This window comes from Phaenicophaeus curvirostris, chromosome 2 (assembly GCF_032191515.1).
Source record: "Phaenicophaeus curvirostris isolate KB17595 chromosome 2, BPBGC_Pcur_1.0, whole genome shotgun sequence".
NCBI lineage: Eukaryota > Metazoa > Chordata > Aves > Cuculiformes > Cuculidae > Phaenicophaeus > Phaenicophaeus curvirostris.
Window position 1 is genome coordinate 81542651 of NC_091393.1, and position 27868 is coordinate 81570518.

The 27868-nt window shown below is 37.0% G+C and overlaps 1 protein-coding gene across 3 annotated transcripts in view; it reads right to left on the reverse strand.

Annotated features, from left to right (window-relative positions):
- Window positions 1–695: 695 nt before the first annotated feature.
- Window positions 696–27868, reverse strand: part of PLEKHH2 (pleckstrin homology, MyTH4 and FERM domain containing H2) — a 59351-nt gene continuing 32178 nt past the window's right edge. For 2 of the 3 annotated variants that reach the window (XM_069852659.1, XM_069852658.1), the window contains exons 13-30: window positions 27516–27626; window positions 27175–27261; window positions 26498–26656; window positions 25718–25798; window positions 22427–22606; window positions 21544–21652; window positions 21328–21440; window positions 18512–18691; window positions 16775–16872; window positions 16126–16303; window positions 13565–13720; window positions 12351–12448; window positions 11830–11971; window positions 10958–11103; window positions 9553–9682; window positions 8158–8244; window positions 6335–6472; window positions 696–5269 (exon numbers count right to left, since the gene is read on the reverse strand). In XM_069852659.1, coding sequence (XP_069708760.1) covers window positions 5087–5269; window positions 6335–6472; window positions 8158–8244; window positions 9553–9682; window positions 10958–11103; window positions 11830–11971; window positions 12351–12448; window positions 13565–13720; window positions 16126–16303; window positions 16775–16872; window positions 18512–18691; window positions 21328–21440; window positions 21544–21652; window positions 22427–22606; window positions 25718–25798; window positions 26498–26656; window positions 27175–27261; window positions 27516–27626 — 2376 coding nt within the window. In that variant the 3' untranslated portion in view covers window positions 696–5086. The remainder of the gene's footprint in view (window positions 5270–6334; window positions 6473–8157; window positions 8245–9552; window positions 9683–10957; window positions 11104–11829; window positions 11972–12350; window positions 12449–13564; window positions 13721–16125; window positions 16304–16774; window positions 16873–18511; window positions 18692–21327; window positions 21441–21543; window positions 21653–22426; window positions 22607–25717; window positions 25799–26497; window positions 26657–27174; window positions 27262–27515; window positions 27627–27868) is intronic. The other variant, XM_069852660.1, reaches the window with a different exon arrangement.

A 27868-nucleotide genomic window follows, 5' to 3' on the forward strand; every position in this document is an offset into this window, starting at 1 on the left:
CAAATGTTTTAAGCAAATCATTTGAGTAGCAAAAAATCAGTGTTATTATTTTGTAGTTATTGGGGCACACAAATGGACTAAGCTAAAAGTAAGATGCTGTCAAAAACGGGAGACAGGGCTAGGTTATATCAAATATGATCTGTCTATCAAAGAGCAAAACAAAAGATCATGTTGGGGTTAGGTTAGAAAGTAGGATTTAAAGCATGCAGTAAAACTGTAGGATGACCCAGCATATGGAAAGGATTTGGCATGTGGATGAACCTCACAGGACACCTCAAAAGTGCCCTATGTCAGGGATGTGACCCAAAATCCAGGACAGCAATTACAGTTGACCTTCTGTAGCTGAGTAGCTGCTTTGCATCTTGAGAGACTAGAGAGAGAAAAACCCAAGTAAAATCCTCGCTTATCTGTTTGATCAAAACCTGGAAAGTGGCCTTATTCATAATGATTAACTCAGAATTAATTTGAACTTTTCTTCTTCCCTCCCCAAAGGCTTATGTAGCCTTCTACAGACCCTAAGTAATATTTGTTCTTCAAGTAAGACATTTTTCTATGCGTAGTTTGTATAACTACTCATTTGCAGTTCCAGAAGACTTTGTGTTCCCGTCTTTACTTTCAGGATTTTACATGAATCTTCTAAATTTATTGTTAAACCCCTATGGATGCCATGTTCTTGCTAATGAATATCCAGAAACTTCATTGTGTAGTGTTGTACAGTGGCAGGTCATGCTCATGCCTCTCTTAAGTGCATTTCTTTCATCAATTCCATTTCAACGGAAGATTGCTAATATCTTGTTACATGAAGCCAAAGCTGATCTGTAATCAGCAGTTAGAGGTGGTGAAAACCCTGGACAAAGCTGCTATTGCTCTGCCAATAAAAGCAAAACTATGGAAGGAACTGCTTCTAGCACTCTCATCTAGGCATATATTACTGCAACATCAAGACTGTATGACTTAAAAGCAAAGTATTTTTACAGTGATTGACCCACTGGCAGAGAGGTGGCAAATCTGGAAGATGCTGCAGTACGAATCAGAGCTGGGAAGCACAGTGTAAGGGTGTACAATTAGGAAGTAGCACTGAATCCCAAACTGGAAAATAAATTGGAATTTTTACTATTTTAAGTTTCACCTTACTCAGTTCAATTTCCTCTGTTCCAAGAAACTAAAAATAATACTTTTCTTCTTAAGTCATTATTACTGAGTTACTAATCACCTTAGTTAAAATTAACTCAAACTAATGGATTGCACTAAGCTGTATGGATTGTTAAAGCTCTAACTAAAGCTTTAAGTAGTGCATTCCTTTATGCAAGGATGACTTTTTCCTTCAGGACCTAACCTATAAAATCTGTGTTAGTCTCGCAAGGAACTCCAACATCAAATACCTAACAGCCTTCTTTTATAGGGGAATATATGCCTTTATTTTAAATTAAATATAAATAAAATTTAAACCTAAAATAACAGGAAACCATTAGTTTTGGGGATTGTATTAAAAACTCAAAGCTTTATCACTTGCCTGCTGTACTCCAGGAGTAAATAGGTCTTGCTTATATTAGAAATGAGCAGTTTGCTTAGTAATACTGCTGCACAAAAACTGACAAGGCGAAATGAAAGTCAAGTAATATATTTACTTCACATTCCAACAATTATTTTCAAATCAACTTGATTGTTTATATTTACCAGTGATCTTTCAGTTGTTGTCAAGCAGATTCATTGTCCATTTATACCGATTGTTGTTTCTGACCACTATCTCAAAGCAAGCACAAAACATACTCTGACATTTGTGATAGAAGTTGAAGTCTCCACGCATACGCCAACACATCAGTCTCAGCCTGAGAAAATTTTTACAACTAGGTTCTGCAAGCCTTGAGCATGGGAAGTTCTTCAGCATCAGTCCCAGAGGCCACTGCTCATTTGGCAGTTCCTGTCAGGAAGATCAGAAAGTGAGAAAGGTCTAGTTCCTTCCTGGGCTTTAGTCATGGATTAGGTAGCACAGTATGAATTGTTTTGGTGGGTGACTCAAGGTTACCACTGAGATGTGGATCACTCATAAGGCCCGGACTGGACAGAGAAGGCAGAACATATCTGCCTGGAGTCTGAAATTTTCAGCTTTGCCATTTTACATTGTGCAGTATCTTCTAAATAACTCTGAGGCTACATTAACATGGAGCGAGTCCCCCTGAGGCTTGCATAGCTGTTTGGAAGCTGAGCTTGTGTGTGTAAGGGACTTTATTTGCTGACTGTTAACTTGAAGGGAAGTGTCTTGTTGAGGAGATTACTATCACTACAGAAGCCTCACTCTTCCTAATCAAAATCCTGGAAGAAACTTGATTGTTTAGGGTAGTGTTGTCACAGTAATTGTACGCATTTATTTCATGAAAATTAACACAGCATTTCTGATAATGTGGCTGTATGGGATTAATGGTGAGTTAGGAGCAGTTAGGGTTATTAGGTCTGTAAAGTGCTACCAAAAAAGGGAAAATAAGGCACGGATTTCTTCTGGCAGTATGATATGGGGATATAATACAGCAGTAAGAGCTTCACACCAAAAGGCAAAGCAGTGACTATAGTTAACTACCCAAAAGCAGGCAGGAAGGTCATACTCTACTTCTTTGATTGTATGCTTCTTTATAAAACAGCTGTCTGTAAGGCTGTTCATAAAAGCTGTTTAAAACTCGAAATCTGCACATCAGCTGTTTGTATTGCGTGTCATGTTGTCTCCATATTTAAAAGAAGATTTTTAAAACTACATGAACAAGCTCATGAGCAGATTCTGCTCCACTTCTTTTGCCTTCTAATAAAACCTGATCCAGCACACTCATTTTAATCAGGACAATTAGGAAAGAATTACTAGTTGGAGTACTCTAGGTTGGTGGTTAACATAATTTTATGGTGACATTAAGATTTTTGTATTTGTGAATTCAAGTTTATAATCATCATACTTGAGAAGCTTTAGACTATGACCTGAGTATAACTGATGCAGTAGCATCTGTTTTGAACTTGCAAACATCCCAGCCCCCTCAAATCTCTGAGAGCTAACTGTTCTGCTGATCGCAAAGGGATGTTAATTCTTAATCCAACTACGCCATGCTACCTGCATCAGTTCACATGGAGTGCTGCACAAAAAGATGCTCTAGTTGGTGCCAGGATCTCTAGTAGCTTCCAGTTTGCTTTCCGTGACAACTGCAGGAGAGTAGCCATCCACTAGGAGGTAAACTGCTTAGCTGCCAGCCCTGCCTCATTGAAAGAGAAGATCTAGTCCCACGGCCACCATCAAAGGGTAAAAGTTACCAGGAAGATCTTTCTGCATTGTGAATGTGAGAGAATCTAAACACGGTATTTTTGTTATTTGCTTGCAATTTTCAAGACAAAGCACTGGCCAATAGTACCATCCACAAAATGCTGCTTGAGTCCTGCAGCCATAGAGTAGCTGTGGCAGGATTTTGAGAACTTTCAGAAGAAATGTATTTACCAAGTTCAGCTTGCCAGTCCATTTTCCACTTTTTAAGACTATGTTCTTCTCACAACCTGTATTTCCTTTCCAATCTATTTTAATTCTTCAGGAGTGTACTCCCTATATTTCATAGAGGGCAAACAGCTGAAAATTCCTTTTCTCTCAATATAAGTATGTATATATCTAAGATGCTTAAACGTCATAAAACAGAGGAGATTTTTCAACCTTCAAATATTAAAATTTATCATTGTAAAATTACTTCAGTTTCAAGTAATTAAAAAAACCCCAAACAACGTGGCCTAACTGTAAGGAATTAATGATCCATGATCATTAGCTTAAGCAGAAGTGGAAATTGTGAAATGTGTATGAATCACTGATTTATGTTTGACTACCTTCTCTATGGTTGGACCTAAATTGTCATATTAAGAGTATGTTGCTGTTCCATTTCAGAGTCTGCAGAAGTGGTTTTGTAGCCCGGAAACAACAATATTGAGGATCAGAATTATGAATAGGTGTAATTTCTTTCTATGTACTTGACCTTATATAGCACTGAGGCTTGCAGCTGAAAAAGGCAACCAGAAAGCTCTACCAGGTCCAATAGTGCAAATGTGCAGCATTATGTCTTCAGTAGGCAAAGACATTATATTACTATTGTAACATGAAATGCGCAGATACAAATGAAAAATAAGGAGTACAACTTTTACAGAATATTATTCTGAGTCATTATATATACATTATACACATTATACATGGACTTTATCTGTCACATATGTCTCTAAGCTTACTCACAACAGTTAAGCAATGTCATTTTGTGTAGTTCTGTGTTTTCAATTTTGAATCATTCTCGCATCTGTGTTATATTATTTTGGATTAAAGAAGAAATTAGGTACAAGATCTTGTTAAACAAAACTGTACTAAATACCATGCCCATCCAATTTAGATTTTTTTTTAAAATGCTGGGGGCAGAGAGGGACTGTTTAAAAATTCATGAGACCAAGGCTGAAGATTTGCCAGGCAAAACAGCTGTATAACAAAGGTTAGTGTGTATCATGAGAATACTCTGTAGATTTATGAGTTACATGATGTGCTTATATTTTTTTAAAGGAGTAACAATTACACAAATCAAATAAATTGTTCTTTTTAGTCCCCTGGTACTTGTATTGTAAACAAGGAGGTCTGCTGGAAGTGGAAAATATTCTGTTTTGGACCATTTTTTAAAAGCAAAAAAATTCTTTTCAAAATGAAAGTTATACAACTTGTACAATTTTGAAAAATAGAGATTAAGAGTTGAAAACAGTTTGGTCCCTGAGAAAATATCTGGGAAACTACTAAAAGCTATACAATTGTTCCCAAGGTCACCCTTCCCCGTCACTATCAACAGACACACTTATTTTTGAGCTGTAGGCGCAGGCCGCCCACAGTAAAACATAATCCTTGAATTGGCTCACCGTCATTCCGGTTCAGGCCTGGGCTTTATTTAAAAGGCTCCTTCTGTTACATACCACTGAAATGAATGTAAACCTGCCTGCCTTTCTTTTGTTTGTGAACCTGCTTATGATCTTTGTCTTGTACATCAGAAAGTTTTCAATTAGTATAGAAACACTGTAATAAAGATTATCAAGATACATAATCCTTTCATAACAAAGTGGGACATTTAGTTGGTCTGTTGTTCACAAGAAGTGGCTGGCTTCCCATTTCCTTGAGTTTCTGTCCACTTTGAGGTGTCAGTAATGCTGGAGCAGACAGGTGATGAGCAGCTCCTTTCAGCTGATGAAAGTTGTTAATATAGCTGGCAATCAGTAGAGTGATCTCAAGAATCTATAACAGGAACACACAAAACTCTATGAAAAATACAGTGATGTGTTTTGACTGCTGAAAAAAAAGCTAACGTTTTAGCAAGTGACAATCACCATCAACTGGAAAAGTACTTGTACTTATGAAGCAAATTAATGATGAGGAGAGAGGAGATGCCTAATAGAGTTTTTTTCTGTTCCTCCTTGCCAATAATGTAATGTTATTCCCATCAGTATGCTGGATATTTCATCTTCCACAGTCCTAAATGATTCAAATAGATGGTTTCTTTCACTTTGAGAGAGATTTTGAAGTCCGAAAGATGATGCGTTCCCTCAGTTTTGCTAGAAAATATGTAGTGCTCAGAGAACTAAAGACACAGCATAGATAAAAGGAATAAAGACTTCTGGGAGCTTTTTACTATATTTTCTCTTTGCAATCCACACAATCTTTCCTGAAAGGGCACAGTCTAAGGGAGACTTGAACAGATGTTTGTTTATTTACTATGCTTATTTGTACGAAGCATTATATTTTGACTCAAATTTATATGTGGAATTTTGTATTCTATTTCATTAATTGTTCTGAGTAACAGCAAAACACTTTGAAATCTTTGCTTTCTTAAAGATAAAGTCAATTTTACCAGTTAAGCAGAGAGTCTAGATTTAAAAAGCATGAACAGTTCTTTACAAAAGGTAAAAATACCCTAGAATTATTAATAAGTGACTGATCTTTCAGATCCTGCTTTCTACAATTCCACTGTAGAACACAAATATACCTTCTTAAAAATTATCTCTGGTGCTGATCAAGCAAATTGGCTAGTTTTTAGGTACTGTATATACTTCCTGTCCTTAATAGCCTTCTCTGTCCTTCTATGAAATAGTTGGAATGTTATAGACAGGGACATGAAAAGACAACAAACAAATTAGTGTTGCCACTGTTAGCTCTTCTAATTGTTTCACTCTCTAAAACCATGTGGCAAAAGTCAATAATCTGAGAATGCTAGGAATAAAGAAGGTGTTTCATCTTTTACATCTGTAAAGCATTACACCCTGAGCAGAGTAGAGAAGTAACAGATGGTGGGAATATACCAACCTTTGGTTTTGTCATGGCAAAAAGGTGTTTTTCAGTTGATTTGTCCTTTGTCTGCGCGTTGTTAACAACCAACATAAAATCATCTTGATAGCCTCCGAAAGTCACCACACTCTTATATGTATATGTAACTGTTAATCGCTTAAAAAAGAAAACCCCAAATAACAAAGCACAAAGCTATAAGCTGCACAATGTAGGAAAAGCAAGATTATGACAAATACTTCTTTTAAAAATATAATTACACATGTATTCTTCAAAATGTTTTTGTTAGTCTCTTATGAATCTTGAAACTACTTGTAAATTTTGGGATAGCTTCATTCAGACCTTCGCTATGAGGAATTTCCACTGTAAGTTTGACCTGTGTTTCTATTCCAAGTTAATTATATCAAAGATATTATAAGGAGGTTTCAACTCAAGTGTGCAATTCAATTTACACCAGTCTGGACCAATATTAGGAATTCCACTTGAAATCAAAGCAGTGTCTAAATAAATTAAATGGCATAGTATGAGGCATCCAAAGGGATTTAACTCCAGGACTTCTTGTTGTGCAGTAACGTAGTTTACATACATAAAAATGAAATCAAATTCTGTTCTCCTTTTTTCACATATCCAATGAAACATAAATGCTTTTCAAGGCTCTTCTGCTTACCATGCTCTTAATAGTTCAGTGTTCAACACCACACAAGTGGCCTTTGAGTCTACAATTAGCATTTAGTTTATCATTACAACTCTTATTGATTTGCTGCAGATGTTCATCATATGATGTTCATCGTAAGACAATACCAGTATGATAACTGACTTAATATCCTTCAGTTATTAAAACTTTTTTCCCTTATTTCGAAACAGTGTTTTCTCTAACTACCCCTCGCAATATCATTTCTGACATCCTCGATCCTTCCTGCAGGAAACCAGAATATTCCCTGGAAACTGAGCACTTCTTGAGTGGCAGGTAAGGCCTGCTGATACTGGCAGCGCTCTGCAGAAATGCCCTAGCTACCTTGATGAGCAGATAGTGTTTACAGAGCTCTCTGCAGTCTAATGCAAGCTCATTTTACTTGTTCTTTGAACAGAGCTGCTGTTTGCTCTGCTCATGTTCTTTGTTTCATTATTTCTTTAACTGCAAAGAAATGTAATGAAAAGGCCCATATCAGTACAATTATAATGTTGAGATTTTAATTTTCTGATATTCAATATTAGCACTTGCTAATAGCCCTGTGCTATTCTGTTTCTTCGCAGGATATAAATTAACGCAGGGATCTTCTCAGGCATTGCTTTTTTATACTGATTGCCATGAGTCGTTTCCTGTGAAAACTTTTATTGCAAATCAAAGAAAATTCAGAGAGTAAAATGACATAATTAAATAACACTGGGTTATATTACCTACTATTAAACAAAAATAATACAATGAAAATAACAATCTTTTAAAGTAACTGCTCTTTGTTGAGTGTATGTATTATGAATAATAATGGAAAATGAAGCCTCCAGGAAAAGAAAATTAATGTTATTGTCAGAACTCCAACTATGAATCTCCTGACATCTGAATGATTAAAACATTAACATTTCATTAAAAGATATAAAACTGTATCTGATAAACAAAAATAAATTCTGTGTAAAGAATTCATTGCTTATTTCTATTATTAGTGCTACTATAATGATGATAACATTAAAGCGTTTTGAAAGGAGTGAATTTTTCCTTTAAAAGAAAGCCTAGATAACTCAGCATGGAAGGCTACTGCGATCTTTTATGTAGTATGGTGATGAATCTCTCCATATTCTCAGTTATTAAAACCTACTTTGACCAAAATTAAAAAAGAAATTTCACTTACCATAGAGTTGTAATCTAGGATGCTTATGCCATCTTCATGTACAGCAAACCATATGAAGGACTTCTCAACTGAGGATGTTGCTAGAGGCTACAAAATTTTCATTAATTACTATTTCAAAATGAGGCATTATGTAAATAATTATTATCTGTTAGCTATTATAGAGCTTTCTCCACCCACAGATCTTACCTGAGATTTATACTAGGAGGGAATTGATATAAAGGAATTGAAGTAGCTGCCCAAAGCCATGTAAGCAGCTAGTGGCAGAACTATGAACACAATGTAATACACTTGAAGCCTCTCCCAGTGCTTAGCCCGATAAAATCATAGAATCACAGAATTGCTAGGTTGGAAAAGACCCACAGGATCATCGAGTCCAACCATTCCTATCAAACACTAAACCATGCCCCTCAGCACCTCGTCCACTGGTCTTTTAAGCATCTCCAGGGAAGGTGACTCAACCACCTCCCTGGGCAGCCTGTGCCAGTGCCCAATGACCCTTTCCGTGAAAAACCTTTTCCTAATGTCAAGCCTCAACCTCCCCTGGTGGAGCTTGAGGCCATTCCCTCTTGTCCTGTCCCCTGTCACTTGGGAGAAGAGTCCAGCTCCCTGCTCTCCACAATCTCCTTTCAGGTAGTTGTAGAGAGCAATGAGGTCTCCCCTCAGCCTCCTCTTCTCCAGGCTAAACAACCCCAGCTCTCTCAGCCACTCCTTGTAAGACTTGTTCTCCAGCCCCTTCACCAGCTTCATTGCTGTACAGCTTGTTCACTAGCACATTATGTCTGGACATGCAAAGAACAGAGTGCAGATAAGCACTGTTATATCTATCTATACACACACACATTGGGATTACCATAAGAGGTGAGTGGACAGTTTTCTTTAACATAGCTGTTATTTGAATCAAGATACTTAAGATACTAGTGTTTTAAGAGAAATTGAAAAATTTCCTATCTCCACAGATGGGAGCGTTCTAAATACTGGTAACAACACTTAGGGTTTTCGCCAGGTTTAGCTTCCATAGCTAGCTAATGATACTTTTTCAATAATGTACTAGATATCTGGCAAAAAAAAAAAAGTCAGAAACAAAAAAGCTATCTCAAAATAAGATACACAAGAAAATGAAAAGATACCACCTAGTTTAATAATATAACAATAAGTGTATCGGAAAGTTACTATTAAGGTATACTTAGTACTACGGCTGCTACATTTCACCAGTGTCTGGCTTAAACATGTTAGTAATTTGACAAGAGATTAGATCAGTGTGTGTGTGTGTGTGTGTGTGTGTATAAATATATATATATGACACACTCATTTTTAACAACAAAAAAGGTATTAGTATTTGTGAATTATATTTATATTTTAAAAAACCCACCACTCAAATTCAATAAAGTCTCTTACTTTTGCTGCAAACAACTTAGCACCAAAGAAAGACCATTTTCTGGCTACAGTAAGATAAATGCGCACACAATCTGCAGCACTGTGCCCCCGGAGAGCCATCCATCTTGTAGACAATCGCTGACAAAGCTGTCTGTTGAAATGAAATATGTAATTTAGTTATTGAAAGAATTTAAATACTTACCCATAGCAAGTTTAATCAGCAAAAAAAAATCCACTTGTTAAAATGATAATTTAATACAACTATAACTTATACAGTATTAAATAAATATAAAATGTAATTTAATATTTTCATGTACATCATCTTCTAACTTCTGCAGCATTATGATTAAATATTGATGTAGTGGCTGCAGCATAAAAAGAAACAGTCCAGCACAGCTTTTAATATGACTCTACAGATAATCAATATACCTTTATCAGTATTCAACAGCTATGCCAGTTGTCATTCCAGAAAAACATCTAGTTTAGCACATATCTTTACTTGTGGCTAGTAGTAGATTCCGAAGATACAGCTTAACATTACTCTTTAGGGTATCTGGGTGCTGTTATCTAAAAGGTGCTTCTGATGCATTCACACCGGCTCTTTTCTTTTGTGGCCCCATGGTGAGTTGGTTTAATAAAATGATCCTATGGAAAACTGATCCCCCCCCAAACCATCCCTAAAGTACCTTCCAAGCACAACGAATCGCAGGAATGACTCAACTGGCAGGGCCTGTTATACTTTGTTATTTGAAATCAATTGCATAACTTTTTATTTGTTGTGCATATACTTTTGAATGCCCCTATTTTCTATTGAGTATGTAATAGCATTAACTTTGTGCAAATGATAATAGCTTGAACCTTTCTTAACCCTGTAGTGAAGAATGAGGAAAACATTTCTATAATGTTTACTGGACTACAGAATTGCTGTATCATTGACTTTGGACAATTTACTACACTCTTCTGCCCTTCATTATGTTAGTAGGTGTTGACTGAAATGACTTGCAGACTATTCATTTTAAATTCAGTGATACCTTACTAGCAAGTCCAGTAAGTTAATGTATTGCCAATTTGACTGGCTGCCAGAGATTCCACATTTCAACAGCAGTTAGATCAGATCCTCATGTCCTTTACCTTCAGTAGTATGTGCACAGATTTAATTCAGAGTTGCTGAATAAGAAAACTAAGAACTTCAAAATCTCTGGGTCTTATAACACTATGTAGTAACTTGTACAGCTTTTGCTGGACCGCATTGCTTAATGATGGTCCTTTGTTTAGATTAGAAATATACAGAGGAAATGTGTCCCTCAGTTTCAAAAGTTTCAAAAATGCAGGTCCAGGCAAATATGGCAAGTTGTACCTAATGACAATTTTAAACCTCCTTGTTTCCTAGGTTTTTAAACAATATGAACTGCAAAATACGTCTTACCTCAGTTGTTCCTCTGAACAACCATGCCTGTATCTCTTAGGGTAGAATCTCTCCAAAACTTGTTTTAATGTCTGATTGGACTTGGACTGGGAAGTGACTTGCCCTGCTGGAGTTGAGAAAGGCCGTTCAAAATTTCCAATCTCTATCTACAAGAAAGACCATAAAGAAGAAAATTGTTTTGTTAATCTGGTGTAATTTTCTATCTGGGTCTTGTGAGACATCTTTTCCCCTGTCTTACCAAGTATAAAGTAAAAAACAGTTTGTCACTTAATGTATATTTTTCACTGATATAAAAATAATGGAAGTAGTTTTATTTTTCATATTTTGTATTTACTGTGGAAAAAAGATGAAGTATAAATTGTAAAAATATAATACTTACTAGTTCTGCTCTGAGACTGCTATATCTTCAGCTCACACAAACCGTTTATTTATTAACACCATCAAGTAACTTTCTCAATAACCTTCCCTTGAGCCTTTAGTTTTTTTAAAAAACAGATTTTATCAAGAATGTGTCTAGCAGAGGAGTCTTAGGCTTTCATTACATGACTGTTAATTTGGTATACTAACTTGCAGAAATTATGCAAGGAATAGTGAATGGTGCGTGATTACATGATGTTAAATCAAGGAGGGCTTGACTGTGCAGGAGGTAAAGCATGTTTTATCTGTATGGTGGTAGAAGCAGCATATGCTGTAAAGCATTTCTCCTGAAGTACAGTCAGACTTACATGAAGAATCCATCCCAGCCAATTGCCTGGACTATCATGTGTAAAAGGTAGAGGTCACTTGACTGTCAAGCAATCCTGGACCAGTTTCTTTATTTAATTTTTTCATCTTTAAAACTGCTGTGTGAGTCATTAAGGCACAAGGATTACCTGAGCTAAAAGAGCTGTCAATTCCATTGCTAGTTCTTTGTTTACAGGGAAAAGTCCATTGACTATTTGATCATTTGTCTGATATACTAGCAGTAGCTTCTCTCTCTCTGTCTCTCCGTGGACTTGAACCGAAAAATAAAGCCTACAGAAAAGACAGAAAGTTATTTAATAAAGAAGATAGGGAAATGCATTAGCCCTGAGGATCAGCAGTATCTGCTCTGAATGTGACATGTTTATATCAGTTTCAAAACACATCACCAGAGGAACACTTGTACTTCACCCAGTGGGCAAATATTTAATTTCAGCATTCTGAGTTTAATGTTGCTTTTTTTTTTTGTTTTCCTTTATTTTGGTAGCTCTGCTCACCTCTTAAGAATCAGGAAAAAAATTCTCCACTTACACTTATTTACTATTTTTGTTGCAAGCTCTGGGTCAGACAGTATTTTTTAGATGAAGAAACTCTGCAGAAATTAAAAACAAATCTTGGGACAAGGCAGAGCTGTTACACTTGCTATACAAACCTATTTTTGTAAGTAAGACGGACAGTCCTTGTGCCTTCACATTTCCCAGGGTGCTGTTCTTTGGAGGCTTGCTCCCATTTTGAAATAACGTCACAGATCTAGAAGAAAAGCCATAAAAAATTGACTTCGCCATGTATTCCTCTTTGAAAACACCTGTGAATGGAGAGTGTCTACTTACTTACTTTTTACCTATCATGTATCAGAAACATATGTAGCCTGAATTTTTAAACTTACTGAAAGACATCTTTACTTGCATTTCTGAGTTGGAGCATGTAATAATAGCATTTGTGTTGTTTGTTGATCCTGCAACACACACATTACCTCTAGAAATGAGCCACAACACGCTATATGGAAAGGCCAGGTACTTGATTTAGCGGCAGCCAATGCATGTGTAATTATACAGAGTGAGTTGTTATATAATTAATCAAAAGCCTTTGATCTCTGCCTTCTCGTTCTGCCGGAATTTTTCAGGTCCCTTCTAGTAACTGCTCTAAAGATTGTATGAAGCTTGGTATAAAGTTCATCAAGAGTGGTTCATAACAAGTAGCATAGGTGGGTCAGTGGGCTGAAGGGAAGGAGATGGAACAGAGGTCCTGGAAGCCCTGCTGCGTGTCATGTCACCGTTCTGTCATAAAAGCCTTCAGCCTTCCTGGAAGCAGTAATGTGACCAGCTTTTGAAGTTGCATTTACCAAGAAAATAAGTACTTTTTTATGTATTTGCATATGGTAACTATCCTAGTAGGGGAGGAGAAGAGATCATGAGATTTCCTGAACTAAACCCTAATTATTTTGTATTTAGACAAGGAAACCTTTGTTTTTCTTCTTCTCTGGTATGAATGACTTCTTGGACCTCAAATGGTCATCTTCTGGAGCTATGCCAGAAATGTTATCTAAAATCTCTAAATGCATCCTGGGATTCAACAACTGATTTTTAGTTTTAAAAGAATGTCGATTACTTTTCCTTTTTTTTTTATCCGAGCAGCTACTTCTATGACTAATATCAGTCTCCAAGGCAAAGTTTTTAAATATAGTTCATTGAATGAACTCCAGCAACTGAAAAAGCAATGATTTTTTCTTAATTTTTCCTTTCAGATTATGGGGGAAAAAAAACCCTAAAGACAGTTTTCAACCTGAAAAATTGTCTGAAGAGAGCTCTGTAAAATGAAGATATTTTGTTGTTTTATATGGAGTGCTCATTAAAGGTTTTGGTTTACCTTGATGTTTCCTTGAAGACAGTGCTCTATATCCTTGCCAGAGGGATCATCAGAAAACAGTGCAAATCCTGACTGAACTGGTTTCCTCATTCCGGTATCCTGGTTCAGGGTGTTCAGAAATTCCTCCACAGTTGTAGAGGCATCAAACCCAACAACCTAAAAAAGTAGGCAAATTTTATTTTGCTATTGAACTTAAAAAACTCCAAACCACCCACCCTACCCCTGGCAAACTGAAGATATTGAAGGATAATACCTCTAGAATTACAGTGGCAATATGAGACCCTTTCCATCCCCTGTAAATAACTTACTGTCCTTTAAAATAAAAGAAATCCATAAACGGTTTTGAAAAGATTCAAGATCTCCACAGGGGAAGTCAATTCAGTGGAGTTTTTCTCCATTCAAAAACTGACAAACTTCGCAACAGATTATACCTTACTGCATTTTGTTTATGAAACCAAAATCACTATTAAGAAGCTTCCAAGTATAATATTTTTATTGTTTATGTTAGTTTCTTTGCACTTGCTACACTTGAATTTCTGTTACAGAATTTATGCAACAGAAATCAGTCTAGTATCTGAGCTTTATGTGACAAATATCACTTGAAAAATAAAGAAAACTGTAACTTACTACACTTTCCAATATGCTGGTGAAACAAATGAGATCAATTAGTAATTTTTCATCATGTGCAACTTCAGAGGGGTATTTACTGGCAGATCCTCATTGGCATATTTTACAGATGTTGCTCTGTCAGTACTGCAGAGACCACTAATATAGGCAGCCTTCTAAGTTTTATTTTCCCAAATCTGAATTGTTGTCTGCTGTTACTAGTATTAAAGTATTGTAGCAAGAAATGGCAAACGGCTTCTATACAGGCACTGGCTACTGATTACAGAATCACAGACTCATTGAGGTTGGAAAAGACCTTTAAGATCATTAAGTCTAACCCTTAACCTAGCACTGCCAAGCCACCACTAAACCATATCCCTAAGTGGCACATGTCCATGTCTTGGGAATACCTCTAAGGATGGTGACTCAACCACTTCCCTAGGCAGCCTGCTCAAATTCTTCACAACACTTGCAGTGAAGACATTTTTCCTAGTATCCAATATAAACATTCCCCGGTGCAACTTCAGGCCATTTCTTCTTGTTCTATCACTTTTTACTTGGGAGAAAGGACCAATGTCCACCTTGATGCAACCTCCTTTGAGGTAGTTGTAATGAGCAGTAAGACTCTCCTCAGTCTCCTTTTCTCCAGACTAAACAGCCCCAGTTCCCTCAGTTGCTCCTCATAAGACTTGTGTTCCAGACCTTTCACTAGATTCATTGCCCTTCTTTACACACATTCCAGCATCTCAACATCCTCATTGACGTGAGGGGCCCAAAACTGAACACAGGATTTGAGGTGCAGCCTCACCAGGGCCAAGAGCAAGGGGACAATAACTTCCTTTATCCTATAGGCTACATTGTTTCTGACACATGCCAGGATGCTATTAGCTCATATTCAGCTGGGACTTTAAGGGTGTTTCCTGTATTTGATACGCTGAAGAAGGCCCCCTAGCTCTTTTTGGTAAAGAGTATCTCAAAAAACAATCTTGAGCTTCTATTTCGGGCTTTTCGGTGAATGGAATTATAAAAAAAAAAGCTTTAAATATGAATACAAGAGTTTTCAATGCCACTATAATTGGTTATTTGCTAATCTCACTGAATTTATTTATTTCATTACAATTTTCATAACCCTTAAGTATACATTTTTGAGCAATAAAAAACTAATGAGCAGTTATTCCTTTTATTCTTCAAACTTCAATTTTGAAATCTTTTAGGATGACTTAAATACATGTTGTTTTCTCAGTTTTTCTGGGCAAGAAGTAAGCAATTGGGAAACTTCAGGTGGAAAAGAAAAGCAGAGTTCTTCTGAGACCGAAGTTTATTTGATATAGTTTTGATTTAATATAAAAACTTGTTTTCCATCTAGGAATACCGCGAAATGTTAAAAAACTCTTTTCAGCCAGCTCTCACAGTTAGAAACACAAAGCAGGAGGTGAAGCAGTATACATGGAAACCCATGGAAAGCCTCCTACACACTGACTGACGAAATCCCAATAGAGTTAAGAATGAACTTCTGTTTGTTCTGTAACAAATACGGTTATCCTTCATAACTGCTAATGGGAGTTTCAGCTGTGCTTCCAGGCCTTCACTGAGATATTTAACTTTCAAGATGTCTGATGAAAGGAAGTGGAATTTAATACCTTTCCCTGTTCTTCAGTCTAATTCATTCATCTGGTGGTCAGATTAAATAAGAAACAGAACCTTAGTATTTCTCACTCTTAAGAGGATTTCATTTTTTCTTTCTTTCTTTTAAAGATTTTTCCCCAAACTTTTACTCTTTGTTGATCAAATGTGATTCAGTCACCTTGTGCCCGCCACTGCTAGCACTGGCACAGGATGAAGTTTGAACCTTGTTTACCATAACACTTAACGATTCTCTTTCTGATATGTTAATTCGTGTATATGCTAATAGCAAAGGGTTGGGAGGTTACATTTTGTTGTCTATCTGACATTACCTGATATATGCCATTCATGAAATGAACTGGTATACTGAAGGGCAGTGAATGATGGTAGGGGTTTCTTAGAAGTGTGGAAAGGATTTCCATTCTGGAAGGTCTGGCCTCTCGGTCTCCATTCTGCTGAGTGCGCTCTACACATCGTTGACAATATATTGCATATTTCCCAAATTCAGTCCTGTGGCAAAAAGAGAAATAAAGCAGCTCTTGAGGACTGATTGAAAGGATGGTAAACTATGAGTAAATCTCTCTAGGGGTGCCAAATGGAAAGAGAACTCAGATTTCACTCTGTGAGATTTCCAACACATTTTTCCATGTGGAATTACAAACAGAATTAGTCCACTGAGACCAACAAAATTGCGCCAAAGATGAATATGGCTCAGAGTGTTTCACGTAACTGCCATATTTTGGTTTTCATGATTTTGCAACATACAGTCAGAGTTCCATGGCAGACTATTTTTCAAAACAAAGAATATCTTTTCCAAGTGATGCACAGAACATCTGCTACAGTTCAGTAGCACTGGGCACATTTATATTCAAATTTATTTTAAAATATATGTCGAAAGATCTGAAATATTAAATGAACGATTGAAAGTAAGGTACTTCAGAAAGACTTGTTGACTAGCTGGTTTATAATATTCAGGCACACCTGGAATCTGCATTCTTCTTTAAATGAAGTTTAAGAAGCCAAAGGAATGGGTGCTGGGGCAGAAAGAGTCCAACACAGAGAGCCAAGAGCTGCAAGCCCTGAACAAAAAGAAGACATTCATTATTTTAAACATCTTACAAAGTAAAACTTCCTACTGTGGCTGCTGGCCAGCAGTGCAGCTTACTGTGCCAAGTTGAGTTACAGACAGCTGTAAATAGGAATAAAAAACCCAAAACACAGAGAAAGAGCTGAGTAAATAAGCATGTCACCTCATGGGAAGGCCAAAATGGTCTCCTTCTACTTACTTGTGTACAATGAGTTTCTTTCAGAGCTGGAAATATGAAAACAGATTCGTCCGTATAAAAAGCAGTCAGAGAAAAAACACTAAAGCTGCAAAGCGAAAGACCAAGAAACCAGGAAAAACCTGTGCAATTTTAGTTTAGCTGTCCTGCTATATATTACGAAGTAGCCCGTAAGCCATTTCCCTCCTAGCAAGTAGATAGCAACTACTGAAAAAACAATTATTCAATATTTTGGTATATTTTCATGGCTCAATATGTATCCATAGGCTTCAATACAGACTGCTCTCATGTACTCTGGATATACACTGTTGCAACTACTTGTTTTTGCCCTTGTATCAATGTGTCACATGGAAATTCAGAAAATGGGGTTTCTCTATCTTCAGTTACCTCACTTGCCTGGTATTAAGTAGAGATTTGACAGCACAGGCACAGATATTCCCTTTCATCAAATACTTGTACTTAGATGGAGGATAGCATCAGCTCCGTTTCAGGAAGACACGGCAGTAGATGCAAGCATGGAAGGCTACAACAGGAATTTAGGACTTAATAATGTGAGGCCGCAAAAATTTTACTGAACACGTTAATTCCTAAAAATCATGCCAGTGGATTACAATAGCAAATCATTTACCTGCATGAGAGGGAAGCCCTTTGGTACAAAAGTACCAAAGTAGGATATATCATATCTGCTGGCCATTTTCTACTTTCTCTGGCAAGAGAAAAATGCGTCTATTACAAAAGCCTTAACACGTTTTTTTCTCTCATCTTCTGATCCATCTCTTAGTTCTGTAGGTATTTTTCCATCACATGCACTGTTATTCCAGCTCTGTTAATACTAGGCAAACTATAAGTATCAGTCTTCCTTTCAATTTCAGTTTATTTAATTATTACGTATTTTGAGACTAGTGAATAGCTGCCAGCGGACAAAGTGAAGAACTCTACATATTTATTTATAACCTAGCATGCAGAGTTTGTGCAGAACAGCATGACATACAAGAGGTGACATCTATCAGAGCATGGCTGAGATTTCACAACATGGCCCTACAGCTTTTATTCCCACTCATGCTATAGACATTTACCATACAATTTAGCCTACCGAGTTTCCTGATGTAGCCCCTCGTTTAGGAAACGTTCATTTAAAGGTTCCATACATGCTGTCTTACTCAATACTTAATTTGAAGATAGCGCATTTTATGTCCAGCCTTTAAAAAACCCACATATGCACAGATACGCTGTCACCAGATACATGTACTTTGACAGAAGATAGCATCAGCTACATTTCAGAAATACACGGCAGTAATCAGATGTTCAGGTTTTTATCTGATTTGCAGTAAGCAGATGCTACAGGAGAGTGGAACCCCTTTACCATTCTAAACAGTCTGTGTAGTTAAGTCACTGCTCTTGAAATAGATACCATGAAAAGAAAAGACTAGTTTACCTGTATTGGTCCTGCCTGGTTTTGTGGATGTCGACGCCTAGTCTGTTTAATAAGCTGACAACAGATCTCATTTTGAAGTTCAGGATGCGTGAGGCAGATCTGCAAAGCACTTTGGGCCAAAGATACATGGTAATCAATGGCAGGAGAGTCAACTGCAGCATTTATAAACAACTGGCAGGTCTAGATATAAAATAATAAACAAGTGAGTTTACATACAGAAAGCTCCAATTTTAGATGTTCTGTATAACTAAGTGCGATATAATTGAAGTCACAATTAGTCAGTTTACCAGCAGACTAAGGAAAACCTACTCACCTTGCAAAAAAAGAGTGAAAAGGGGCCACAGGAGATGAAAAGCTACACAGAGACTTAAGATAAGAGCACCTCTTAAAAAAACATGCTTTTCACTCCGTATCCAAGAGTGAGCTATAGCAGGAGTTGCAACAGTTGTGGTGGCGGGAAGCTTTAAAGACATGCTGAACACAGCGCGCCCCTCCTACAGGACTTTAAAAAGTGTACAGCTCTCAATGGCAGCCAATATAAAATGCTTGTGCAAGCCGTGTGCACAACAGGGCAGGATATACACAGATAACAAAACCTATCATTACTCATCTCCACTGTATTTTTACTGTGGGTAAGTAGAACCTTCCTTATTCCTGGTGCTGTCATAGGAAAGCCAGGTACCAGGCATTTGTTGTGCTCTATTAGAAGAAAGCTTATGTAACACACATTGAATAGAATCATAGAATCACCAGGTTGGAAAAGACCCACCGGATCATCGAGTCCAACCATTCCTATCAAACACTAAACCATGCCCCTTAGCACCTTGTCCACCTGTGCCTTAAACACCTCCAGGGAAGGTGAATCAACCACCTCCCTGGGCAGCCTCTGCCAGTGCCCAATGACCCTTTCCGTGAAAAATTCTTTCCTAATGTTCAGCCTGAACCTCCCCTGGCAGAGCCTGAGGCCATTCCCTCTCTTCTTGTCCCCTGTCACTTGGGAGAAGAGTCCAGCTCCCTGCTCTCCACAACCTCCTTTCAGGTATTTGTAAAGAGCAATGAGGTCTCCCCTCAGCCTCCTCTTCTCCAGGCTAAACAACGCAGCTCTCTCAGCCATTCCTCATAAGGCCTGTTCTCCAGCCCTCTCACCAGCTTCATTGCTCATTGCATTTACTTTATATAATAGTTGATGAATTTTAAATATATATGAGCAAAATACAAGAAATGGATGGAAGCTCAAACTATTTCTAGTGTATCTGAAAATATGTGGATGCATGGGACTAGTTTTAATCAGCAATGGAATAACTGAAATATGACTTGATCTGTTTCAAATTCACTTCCCTACCCAACTTTTAAACTGATTTACATAAAGTTTCAGTAAAGGTGGTACAAGTCACCTGTCTATTTTAGGCAAGTCTCTGTGATTTTGAACTGGGTCTGAAATATGCCTCAGAAAGTGATTTTCAAATAAATGTACGTTATTTTTCATCAGGGAAGCATGTTCCCTCTCAAATTTCGTGCTTCAGGATTGCAGAAAATAAGATGGATGTACTTCTTTAAACTGCTTAAAACATTTCAGACAAACAAGGTGGAAAGTTTGACTACAGATGGCTGTGACAGAACATATGGTGCTTGTCTTGAATATCTTTCTAGATCCAAACCACTACATCAAAATTCTCCGGATAGCTGATGGTTTGGGGAATTTGGTCTTTAGACTTGTGTACGTTCACTGGAGAAATTTTATGCATCCAAGCATCATGCCGTCCAACTTGCAATTTATTTCCCGAAGTACAGAAAAAAGAACAGCAAGATTTTATTTTGTCTGTGAAATAGACTTTATAACCTGGCTATTAGTTAACTTCAGGAGTAGTTTTACCTGTGTAAGGGCAGGAGAAAATAAGTTAATGGCACTGCAGCATAATCCCTCTCATAGGTATCAACCACCTATCCGACCTTTAACTGGAAAGATGTCAGGTCTTACTGGCATACTTCATTCTCAAGAAACTAGCTGCAGCACAGCAGTTATGAATGATTACATGCCTCTCAATCATAAAGCCTTCCCACTACTGCCAGGAGATACGCGTATTTTTAAAGGTGCATGAAAAATCTTTAAAAGTTAATTCACAAAATGGTTGTGAAATATTTTCAATAATTTTACTCTGCAATGTTTTCTCTATTTATATTAATAGAATACCTAATCAGTCTTTTAAGAATATCTACTTCATATGAAGAAAGTATTTTCTTTTTATTTTAAAAAGCAGTAGAATCTCTGACTCAATTTGAAATAATCCATGACTTTCTTAAAAGAGAAAATTTGGCATTGCCTTTTCTTCAGAATTGTACAATACCTTCCACCTGATTTATCTACAACAAAGCTTTTTGTCTACCATTTGTTCTTGCTGAAATCTAAGTGAAAAAATAGTATTTCAGATACAGTTCTTTAAACACGGAAATCCAGTCTGTTAGGCTCTCTGGGGCTTATGAACTTCACAATAAAATCATTATCATCCATCACGGCCATGCATTTTTTAACTAAATTTCACTTTATCAATAACCTCAACAGAAAGGCCAAAAGTTGAAGTCTAAACCACTCCCTTGTAGCTAGAAGTGATCTCTTTATATTGGAAGTGATACTCTTTGGTGAGACAACATGGGGAAATCCTGTTTCTGTCCACAAGTTACCTCCACTAAAGATACAAGTAAACTTTTCTTTTCCCTTACCTGCTGAAAATCTCTACTAAGCCAATTAATAGCCATTCTTTAGCTAAAATTTAAAATGGTAAGTCACTTAATAAAAAAGGCACGTGCTATGATTTTACCTTAAATAATTTAATTGCTTCGGTTTGCAAGGCTTCTGATGGCAATGTTGTAAGAGGGGAAGTAATTCCTTCTTTGCTGTGGCAAAGGGTAGGATGTCTCCAAATCTGAGAAGCTAAACAGATAAAATATGTAGGTTTTGCAATTAATTCTGTTTGTAAGTACACTCATTAAATAAATACTATAAGATTAACACGTTGAAACAAACCCAAACTTACTGGTATCACCTTCCATATTTATTAATTTGCAAATAAGTTGTTCAAACTCGGATCCAACATTTACACTGGTACTTCCAGCTGCAACTGTGAGATGATAAAGCCACGTGTCCTAAAGTAGAAAAACACAGAGCCACTCATTCATTCTGCATTGGAAGGAGTGGCTTCATCAACATTGCCATATGGTCCTGTTGAAGCCCAAAGGAGTTTGCTTTTGTTTGAATACATCTGTATTCATGGTCTCTATGTTACAAATGTTAAGCAAGGAAGATTGGACAGGGTTCTCCTCAGGAGTCTTTTACCCTCAGAAATCATGGCTAATTACCATGAGTACTCTTACTTTCCTCCTCAGAAAGCTGCCCTAAGTGCCTTTTTATCACTGCCAGGTCCTGCTAACCTGGGGGTAAAGCCAGAAAGCAAAATGAGGTCTACAAGATTACTTGAGAACAATGAAGCAAAAATAATAAAAATGGTTTTAATCATACCTCTCACTTCTCCTGCAGTTCAGTTAGGACAGTCTTCTCTACTGTTAGTCTTATGCGTGAAAATGAACAACAGTATCCCAAAACCTGTCAGGAAGTTCTGCTCCAGGTCTCTCTACTAGTTAGTGTAATATGAGCAAAATTCTTCAATTACAGCATATTTGATATACTGTAACAAACATGCCTGCTTATTTTCATCTATTTTCAAAAGGATTACCTATGATAACATTGGTTTACAGACAAACTCTGATAGATGCTAATGAGGCAGGACCTTCTTCTTGCTTATTATATGAAACTACAAGCCAGATGACTTGTAGGTCCTTCTCCTGTTGAAGAAATACTCACATCACAGCAACATACTCACAGACATGTTACTGAAACTCAATAAAAATATCCTTTATTACCTTCTCATGTTTGGATCCTATAAGAAGATAAGTGGGTCCTTGATCGTTGGGGTGGATAACAACAGTGTAATGGGTTGATAATAAACTGCGACCACTAGCCTCATAATCTTCATCAGAATCACACGACCTATCAACTTCTTCAACCTTTGCCTCAAAAAGCTTGATTTGACCAAGAGGAAACTAAAAGTAAATATGAGAAGTGGTGAGAGAGCAAATATTTGCTTCAGTGCACATTCATTTTACATTTCTTACTCTACAAAGAAAACCATGAACATCAATACCCGTTAATATTTGTATTTACTCATTTTCAGTCCTGCCAAGGAACGTCAGGTAAGCCAGCTGTGAGAGAGAGCAGCAGGAGAATGATACATGCCGAAGTCTGAAAGTGAGATATTAAAAAATTCTGTTCCAGGTCTGCTTCTGTATCTAGTTAATGCAATAAATGTCTGTTACAGTAAGAGAAGTATTTCTTCAGAGTATTTACATTTGGTTTGATCAAAACTTCCTGGGCCAAGCCTAGGATAATCTTGTCATTTCAAAGGGCAGCAGTGTAGTGTTGATATATCTATTTTGTTCATGCTATAAATGTATTTTTTTTGCATGGTAGACATTCTCAGCTGATTTCATTCTTCAGTCTGACACATCACAGTTCTTGAGTCTTATGTTTTATATGTAGCTATGATCATTTATCAGAATCCATTTTCTATGAAAAGCCATTCAAAAGGAAATTTTCACAAAATTATTTCATAGTCATTATCAACAGGAAGCCACAACAAACACAAATATAGCATGCAATCTTCACAACTGGGCGATAACACTGACAGAGGATGACAATCCTTAATGGGCTATTTTATGCAAAGTTCCCTTCCTTCCCACAGCATCACTGCTCTTCCTCTACCCATTCTGACATCAGGATGGTCACTAGAGTGTTATTCAATGGTGTAGTGAAGAAGCTTTGTCTACTGTTTCTGGGTTGTTTGTGACATCTAGCAACACTTCATGATTCAGCAGAAAGAAAGGAATGTTTGTTTCCCTTTGATAAAGGACAGTTAGGCCCTACAGTAACTAGCATTTTCTTTGTGCCACATTCAAGTGGAAACCTGAAGTGAGTTGTCTTCAAACATCAACACCAGTGAAAAGTAGAAGAGGCTTCTCAGTAATATTGCATAAAAATCAAAAGTAGGACAGTGGAGAGCAGCTGGCAAGTCTGACTCACTCGAAGGTGGGTTTCTTGAACAACGATTCAGTAAGTGAGAGCCGCTCATAATAAAATCACTTTTAAGAAAACATTGCATAGTGGTGGCTCTTTATCAGAGTGCTTTCATTAGTAAGGGTTAAAAATGCATGTGGTATTTTATAATTTCTGTGGTGCTTCTGGAGCATTCAACTTTTTGAACAATAAGATTCTGAGAATCAAGAGATGCCATTTCACATATAAATAGTCAAGACTGATTTATTCACCAAGTTTAACCAGAACACAATTGGCTGATTTCTTAATTTGAATTCCATTTTGAAAGGAGGTCACTTAAATGGACTCCCATTACTGTATTAACCACTGCAGATGGTGTAATTTGTTTCTGCACAGACATATTCACCTACAGCAAACACGTTTTTAACTATCAAATTAGAAAAATAGAAAATAACCAGCTTTGGAAAACTTTCCATATATATTCTGCTTACAAAAGCTAAATTCTTATTCTATTACAAGCTAGCAAATTAGTTTCAATTTTGCTTTAAAAGGGCAGCAGAACTTGTTCCAAATGTGAGGGAAATAGTGACAAGAATCCAGCAAATTTCTTTGATGCTTCTAAAGGGCGTGCTAAACTCCTAAAATCTTCAATGATAAAAATGTGTTAATTCAGATGCTTGAAACTTTCTTCATAGGAGAAATGATTTTTTAGTAATTTGATTACTCAGTCCTGTATTACACTTTTGAAGAGTAATTAAACTAAAAAGTTTTGATGGATAGTTACAACTATCTTATATAGTTCTAAAAATAAGTATTAGTTGAATGCTTAAGAAATGGTTTAAAAAAGGGAAGGATAGCAGAGGGAATAACTAGCTTTATACAGTGACTGTACAGACTACTGGGTTCAATATGATTATTTGGCTACATCAGAAGTAACAAATGAAAGTTTCTGTTCTTTTTCAAACTGTTATGGGTTTTAATGGCTAACTGGACTGTGACCATTTTATCAAGTGTCAGCAGTCTTACTAGAGCTGAGAAATAAGGGTATGGATCAATTATTCAAAACATCAGTGGTATTCACAAGAATTCCTGCACGTTTCCAAAATCTTGTTCCTGACCTACCTCCATTAAAAGACATTTCTTGATGACCAAGTGCAACGACTTGGGAGCAAAAGGACAGGTGAAAAGCATGACTAGGTTGTGCCCTTTGCCCTGTCTCTGTATGTAAATATAAGTGGAAATATTAGGACCAACAATATTCAGAAGTGTGGGTAGAGGACTAAAGGTCAGCAAGAACAACGTGGAAGACTTAGGTCTTGTTCTATCTTAGCCTCTTGGGATACGGGATGCTGAAAGATTAACTTAAAGATGATTAAATACCATTTTGTCCTTTTCTTCTTCAAACAGTATTTTTCCTATATTTCAGAAATAATTTTCTCTTCCCTTTTTCTTCCCATGCTCCATCTTGGTTTCTGTGCATCTCATCAGCTGCAGACAGAAAGCTTCTTTTCCATAATTCTGATGGGGAGTGATTATAGATCCCCCCACAGACACACATCTATGAGGCAGCAAACTTTTCATCCTGCTAGCCTTTTCCTTCCTTTTTTTTTTTTGCCTTTCTTGTAGCACTGTGGAAGGACAGCAATGTACCAAAGAACAGGATTTGGAAGTCAATTGAGGGGTAAAAAAAACATTTAATTTCTTGAAACTTGCACTCACTGCCCACTGGAAACATACATTAGAAAAGATCAGCTTCCAGAAATAAATGACAGCTAGGTCTTTTCTGATCAGTCTCATGCCTGTCAGAAAGGGAGACCTGAACTGCCAGCAAATCAGCGTTCCTCTTGGCTAGGGATCAGAGGATGCAGCATGTATATCATGTCTCGTAGAAGAAGGAGACCAATGGGTGTACCCTGGATTACCATCTATCAGACAGAAACTTTCCTGGCTGGCAATCTGTGAAGTCTAAATGTTTGGTAATCAAGACAAATAAGCACAGTCTGCCCAGACCTACTGTCCCTTAATAAAACCGTAACTTATTGTTCATGTTCTATTCCAGTATGTTATCCTCCATTCACTAAGGAAACAAGTAAGGGACCTACCTTGTCTTCTTGATTACGGAAATAATACAGAATTTTTCCAACAAGGGTACACCAAACTTTTTTGGAATATCCATGTTTCACCTGAAATTAAAGAACATTAAGAACAAGCATAACCAGAGAAACACTGACTACATCTCAGTACCTCTGAACTTTGGTGATGTTAGGAATAAACGCCTTTGTTCAAATTCCTTTCTGCATTATTATACAAATAATTAAAAATGCATAACTCTGTTAAGGGGACATGAATTAAAGCTGGTCCAGAAGGGATTTAGATGCTGGTCCAAAACCCAGTAAAGTTAGCATGAGTTTTTCATTTGGCTTTGGATCAGGTCTAAATTACTGGAAGCTAAGGACATGAAAGAATTTAAGAATTCCTTTTACACAATACTTTTATTTTCTTGAAATAAACTGTCTCAATGAACAATACTGAAAAAGAGAGCACTCCACTGAAATACGTTAGATCAGTTAGCTACTGAAACTTAGGCATGTGTCGAATGCCATGCTGAATGAGAATACCATTGAAGCACAGCTGGAGAACTCAGTACAAGAACTAATGACTTAAAAAGCCCAAAAGAAAAATTAAATCAAATCTCAAAGAATCAGAAGAAAAATATTGCCCAAGTATGTGAGTTGGTAGTCCTTTTGGACTGTTCATATTGTAAAGTACTGGGAAAGTAAATACATGCCTGTTTTGCTTGTATTTATTTTATCGCAGAGACCTTTTAATCTACATGCTATTCTTAAGAAACATGCAGTCTGGAGGCAGAAGAGCATTCCTACCTTTGTAAGTAATCCTTTCATGGTTGGCTTGATTTCAGGCTGTATGAAAAGTGGACTGGCAGCCTGTATTTTAAGAACATTCTGCAGTACTTTGATCCATTCTTCTAAGATGTTTGGAGAATCTGCAGTCAAGTAGTATGTTCGTTTCTCTGTGGTCAGCTATATAGTAACAGAAGAGTCTTAAGCTTTAAGAACATTATACATTCGACCCCACAGTGTGGGGACTGTAACATACAGTAGCCAGTGTAGTTTTGTGAATTTAGAAGGTTTATTTTTCCCAAATCACTTTTCATTAACGAAACTTTCAGCAGCCACGCAGAGCAGAAAGACCATGCTCTCTAAGGCTTTATCTGAAATGTTCCAGGTCAAGAAGAGTTGAGAAAATTCAATTTATCTCCTTTCAAAGAACTTCTCTCAACCCTAATGGCTAGCCCCAAGACTACTTTATTTCTTTATACCTCATGTGACAATCAGACCTTTGTATCGGTACAAACAAGACTACATGTAGTCCTTTCTACTGTTTCTATAACTGAAATGATCTTTTGGTTTCAAGAAGAGCACAGATTATATAAAAGTCTACACTTGGACTTCCAGTGCAATAGAGACTGGAACAAGGGGTCACTTTTGGAGACAGAGGACAAAAATCCTGGTGAAACACAGATGAGAAAAGCAGAAACCTGAACTGTTTGTTTTCCATCACCCCTTTCAATGTGGCTAGATGTGTTTAGCTCAATTTGACCTTGAGGTTTTCGAATGACATCACTCTGTAAGGAAAGAATGCAAAAAGACTATTTTAAATCTACCAATAAATAGCCACAGAAGTAATTTAAACATTAATCTTGATAAATACTTCCTAGTTAGACACTGAGTACCTTGTACACCTCGTGAGGAACTGAGTCCTGAATCAGTCTCTAACAGCTCAGACACGAGGAATGCTTTTCTTTTCCTCCTAGCAGCCCTAGCCCTCAGTAATAACAATCTAATATGAAACAGCAAAGAAACAGTTACATGTACTTACTGGAGATTTGTAGTACAGTAATTCGCCTCCTTTAAGCACGAACCACCGTCGTTTCCAGGTCTTTACTTTACCACCCATTTTTAACAGATATCCAGATTTTTCCAAAGGTTCCTGATTATTTAGTAGTTAGATAAAATGTAGTTAGGTACGCATACATACCTATACCCCTCAGAGATATGTCTAAACACATACACACACACACACACTCACGGATATTTTAATGACTTAAAAGCATGCTAAATATTAACTACAGTATTTTATGAGACTTTCAGTCCAATGACAAAGTTTTTACAAGCATCAATTAAGACCAATGCCATGTATATTGGATAACTAATTAATATCCTTACTTACAG